Source organism: Quercus suber, unplaced genomic scaffold, assembly GCF_002906115.3.
Source record: "Quercus suber isolate HL8 unplaced genomic scaffold, Cork oak 2.0 scaffold_1652, whole genome shotgun sequence".
Taxonomy (NCBI): domain Eukaryota; kingdom Viridiplantae; phylum Streptophyta; class Magnoliopsida; order Fagales; family Fagaceae; genus Quercus; species Quercus suber.
In genome coordinates, this window is record NW_027071010.1 from 1 (window position 1) to 5,595 (window position 5,595).

At 30.4% G+C, this 5,595-nt stretch overlaps 1 protein-coding gene across 2 annotated transcripts; it reads left to right on the forward strand.

The window, feature by feature from the left end:
* The first annotated feature begins 2,280 nt into the window (after nt 1-2,280).
* Nucleotides 2,281-4,123, forward strand: LOC136066044 (COBRA-like protein 4). Of its 2 annotated transcripts, none has more exons than XM_065769905.1 (4): nt 2,281-2,515; nt 2,614-2,693; nt 3,212-3,668; nt 3,871-4,123. In XM_065769905.1, the coding sequence occupies exons 1-4, from the start codon at nt 2,449-2,451 to the stop codon at nt 4,020-4,022; spliced, it is 756 nt and encodes a 251-aa protein (XP_065625977.1). In that variant the 5' UTR covers nt 2,281-2,448; the 3' UTR covers nt 4,023-4,123. The 2 variants fall into 2 exon arrangements, with proteins under 2 accessions (XP_065625977.1, XP_065625976.1); XM_065769904.1 differs by having other exon boundaries at nt 2,293-2,515; nt 2,608-2,693; nt 3,871-4,121.
* Nucleotides 4,124-5,595: the final 1,472 nt, after the last annotated feature.

The window sequence follows — 5,595 nt, forward strand, 5'->3', positions numbered from 1 at the left end:
GCTTCCATGTTAAATGTTAATGCATCATTTATTTGGGCACAAAAATTAGAAAATTTAGATAAGATACATGACACAAAATTGAAGTCAAATTTATAATCTTTTTTTTTTTTTTTTTTGAGTTTTGGTTAGGACAAGTGGCTCAAAATTGAGAATCCAATTGAAATCTAATTGAATTTTCTCTCTGCTTCACCTATTATTATATATATATTAGTAAAGTTTTTTATAATTGAATAAGAGATTCAAGATTCAATTTCTGCCTATAACAAAAATTGATTGGTGTTTTGATTTGATGATGCAATTATCATAAGCAGACGTCATAGGTTATTAAATAAAAATTAATTTTCAATGATTCGTTTGAAATTTAAGATGCAATTTTAACTTAATACAAATCATTTGCCCCACTCTTAATGTTCTATTTTATGCTCCTCTAATGCTTGTCACACAATCTGTTCTTCTTCTTTTTCTTTTTTTCTTTTTGGTAAAGCAACTAAAGTTTAAAAATGTAAGAAAATTAAAAGTAAAAATAAATAAAAATAAAGATTCATAATATACTATAACTGATTGAGTATAAGTAGAACAATTAACGTGGGACAAAGATTTTTATTCCGTAACATAGAGCCACAAATTAATATGAAATATTATTAAAAAAAATTCATGTTTATACTTCAAATTTTTTTTTTCCCTTTTTTTTTTCTACTACTTTTGGTTTGAACTGGCGAGCAAGATTAGTTGGGAGAAGTTACATTATCTAAACATGCATCTACCGAAAAGACATCAAACGTAGATGGTAGAGAAATCCCTGTTTAAATTCGTCATGAAGCTGATGACTTCCCTTAAAATAGAAAAGTAAAACCGATGATTCTTAGAATAATTGCATTAATTTTCCCCAGTCTTCTCCGTGTGATTTATGCTCAAAAGTCAATACGCATTGGAAGAAAAATAGTGAATCAATCGAATTTTCAATTTTTTAATTCACCCATAATTAAAAAACAATATTATTGCATCCTCAGGTGAACATCTCAATAAGGTATATAATGTTTGGGGTGCATGAAACTAGACACTCACAATAATAATTAACAAAGTATAAGAGTTGATTCACATACCTATGAGAAAGAAAGAGATGTCAGTCTATGTTTTGGAGAAATTAAAATATATCTATAAGAGTTTATTCATATACATCTGTATAGTAATTAACAAAGTATATATGATTACAAATTGGTCTAATAATTCTCACACTATAAAATAAAAGAAAACTTTTTTATTGCATTGTGTTTTCATACATATAACACCTCGACTACAAAATATATTATGTTATACTACAAAAAACTTCTAATTTAAAACATAATTTAAAATAACACATTGACTTTTGAATAATATAAAATAATATATATTAATTCAATAATTATCTAAAAAAAATAATCATATCAAATTTTTCTACGTATCGCATAAGTCTACGACTAATTAATATTTGTATTAAAATATGAGACCCCTGCTTCCTCCCCTGCTAGTGCCTCTCCAATTCCTTTTGTGACTAATCACATCACACAGCGTATGAAACGAGTTTCTATCATCACTTGATGAAAAAAAAAAAAAGACAATATTTAATAATATTTTTTGAGTAATGCTAAAATTATAATTTTTGTCACAACTTTTATCATAATTTACTCACATTGCAAGTTATGAGTTGTAAAGTTGTAAACTCACATGAACTTACTACATTTTCTCCACCACTTATGAGCAAATTGTTATAAAAATTGTGCCAAAAGTTATGATGTATTTTTTATATTTCCCTGTAGCGTTCACGCATTTTTACCTGGAGCCACCGACTGTAGAGAAAGTGCACCCTTTGTCATATATTCTTCATTAATTAAAGTTTTGGTAACTGGATTATACTCTATATATATATATATATATATTTTGGAACCAAATCTGAAAACATTATAATCACAATGGAGATCAACACTTCAACAGTAGTTGCAGTTGCCACCTGTCCACAGCAAAATCCTCCCCCTGTTACCAAATAACAACAATATTAGAAAAAAAAAAAAACTGATATTCACGTTTCTTGGAAAGTCTTCTTTTGCTTTCTATTTACATATTTCTTATTTCTTTTTCCAATTATAGGACTGTAAGTCTATATAATATACCCTAAACCACATATGGGAAGAAGGTGATACGCAACATGGCATTATCAATGATTATAATAATCCTTCTGATTGAACATAATTAATTCCAGTGTTTTCTAAGTCCTCCCTGGAATTGCTTTCACAGGCATGTATAAGCTAACAAAAGTATGTATATAATTGCAAAAATGACGTGAAGAAATCATATACTAGTTCAAAAAAATTAACGCAGGTAAGCCTGCTCTAGATGATAATGTTTTGTTCGAACTATATGTATACATAAACACTACTTTCTGCAGCAGGCCTAATCTGGTAACTGGGAATCATGATTTTCAACACATATGCATATCTTGTATCATCTGTTTTCTTTATTGTCTTGTTTGCTCATGCAGGTATGCGCTTCCAGTTCAATAATGAACAGTATTTTTAAGATTTCATTATTCTCTTTTACTTACATTTTTCTGGTTCACTTTTTCACTGTTAGTTTCAGAGGCATATGACCCTTTGGACCCTACTGGTAATATTACAATCAAATGGGATGTCATATCTTGGACCGCAGATGGTTATACGGTGAGTGTCATTTGATTTAACTAGTGTTTTCTTCCTTTCATGTTGCCAGTCAATTTGTAGCTCAAGTATAGCAAAGCACATATAGATAAAATTCAGCATCTCTATCTTGAAAACAATAACCAATTAAGCTTTAGTCCCAAATGCTATTGTAGATTAAGGATCTTTAACATTCTAATAATAGTAAGGGTTGACCACACTTTTTTTTCCTTCGGTTATTCTATTCTATTCTATTCAAAATCATATTTTTGGTTATATCTTAAATGACATATTCTAATTTTTTGTCTCCCTCTACTTTTTGTTATTCCCTCAACTGGAAGCTATAATGCTTGTATTATATATGCCCTGAACAAAAAAACAAAATGTTAAAACGATTTAGAATGTTTTGTAGGATTGAGTAGAAGAGAGATAAAAGAATGAAAAGGAAAATTTTTAAGTTTACAGTAATCACCAAAAACAATTCTTTGTCGAAAAAGTTCAAGCAAACAATGTATCTCAATCACAAAACAATGGTTTTTCAGGCAACAGTGACAATGACCAACTACCAGATGTACCGGCACATTATGAGCCCTGGTTGGACCATGGGATGGACATGGGCTAAGAAAGAAGTGATATGGTCCATGCTGGGTGCAGAAGCCACAGAGCAAGGAGACTGTTCCAAGTATAAGGGAAACATCCCTTACTGTTGTGAGAAGAAACCTACCATTTTGGACTTGCTCCCAGGTGCCCCTTACAACCAACAAGTTGCCAATTGCTGTAAGGGTGGTGTTGTGCCGTCATGGGGACAAGATCCTTCAGCTGCTATCTCATCCTTTCAGCTCACTGTTGGGAGTTCTGGTACATCTAGTAAGACTGTGAAATTGCCTAAGAATTTCACTTTGAATGGTCCAGGGCGAGGCTACACTTGCAACCAACCGGTTACCGTGACACCCACACGTTTCCTCAGTTCTGATGGTCGTCGACAAACTCAAGCACTCAGTAAGTGGGCATTGATTCTCTCACACTCGTTAGTTTAGCGTATATCTATACACACCATCTATTTCGCGTTTTAAATGTTGACATTGAAACAATTTTTTCCGATTTTGGGTTCATGATACATAGTTTGATGATTTTGTGTGAAAACTAGCACCTCAATTCTTCAAATTCTATGTCTTAACGTAATTTTATTTCTTATTTGAAGTGACATGGAATGTGGTATGCACCTACTCGCAGTTCCTAGCTTCTCCAAGCCCAACCTGTTGTGTCTCGATGTCATCTTTCTATAACTCAACGATAGTTACGTGTCCAACTTGTGCTTGTGGATGCCAGAACAGAGAAAATTGCATCACGTAAGCCTCCTTTCCCATCTCAAACATACAAATCTACTCACATATATAGGTTTATATGGTATAAAAGAATTCAACCACTCACTGTTACCTAACAAGTTGACTATTTTTTTTATTTTCTTTTTGCTAAACAAGTTGACTAATAAATCATTTGAATTTTCACATATTATTTTAATATAATTATAAAATTAAAATAAAATATGATGCGTGAATCATTTATAATAATAAGATTAAAAATAAATATCACATATGCATAGCTTTGCTGATATATCATTCTCATTAAGGTGTTCACGACATTACATAAGAATATTCAACATACATCTCAATCAATAGAGCAAACACACTAACATGCTGCCCTCAAGATATAATAACTCAACCACGTTACACCATAGAGTGAAAGCTACCTAAAAAGACATTCTTCTTTACACACAAAATAACAATGACATTCCATATTTTCTTTTTCAAGAGTGGAAATGCTTCTTTATATAAAGCTAAAATAATCTAAAGTCATAGAGAAATCATACACAAAATAATGAAGAATAAATCACAAGACAGTGGAGTTATTGGGATATTAGATATTTTGTAACAACTATTTTTATTTTTATTATTTATGAATCAACTATTTATATATGTTAATGAGCTATATATAGTATATTTCATAATAAATTTTACAACAACAATATTATGAACATAATTATAATACAAATATATATATTTGTATTAAAATACACCAACAACCTCACACTTATTTTAGTAAGATTGATCATTGTGCCTCATAAACATGTGGCCTGGATTGAACCTTACTTAGTAAAATATGGTTTTCAAACACCAGCATCATGTTGTAAGCCACTAGCTAATCTCATCATACTTTAGAATGATTGTTATTATCCATAAACTTTCAATTTCATATGATTTGTTAGAAATATAGGGTAATTAAAAAATGGTAATTCGTTGTTAATTAATAAGATATTAAAGAATATCTAACACATTTCCCATACAAAAATGAACACCCTATCCCATTTCAATAGGCCATAGATATTTTATTGCTAGGTTTTAGGATATATAGGAAACCCCTCATGCTTTTAACCCTAGGCTGTTAACGAATATTTTAATTGGCCTCCCCACCAAGATCATCCTTCATTAGCTATGACACCAAGTGCATACATTTTCCCAAGGGTTTTACAACAATTAAAGAATGCCTCCATAATAACAATTACAGAATGCCCAATCTATGCTTGTATCTCACTATTAATTTCTTATCTATGTTACTATCACATTTTTTGTGTTTATCTAAAGTGACACTCTATATATATATATATATATACTTCTAATGAGTGACAAGGCTCCTCTATATAGATTTAAAATACTTACATTTTAAAGAAAATTTTAATCACAAAATAATGGAGAATAAATGACAAGATAATGGGATTGGTGGGGGTATATATATTAATTTTTGATAGTTGGGAGAGATGAATTTTGATTTTAGACGTTTTTGTTGAAATATCATAAGATACTAATTAAGCTACAAAGCTCTTAACAATATATAAATATTTTGTAACAACTATTCGTTTGAATGGCTA

Bases quoted from the DNA above. Each gene is read 5' to 3' on its own strand.
- LOC136066044 (XM_065769904.1), top strand. From the start codon at position 2,449: ATGATTTTCAACACATATGCATATCTTGTATCATCTGTTTTCTTTATT. The intron at 2,694-3,211 runs GTGAGTGTCATT...ATGGTTTTTCAG, and splicing joins GGACCGCAGATGGTTATACG to GCAACAGTGACAATGACCAA. The intron at 3,669-3,870 runs GTAAGTGGGCAT...TCTTATTTGAAG, and splicing joins TCGACAAACTCAAGCACTCA to TGACATGGAATGTGGTATGC.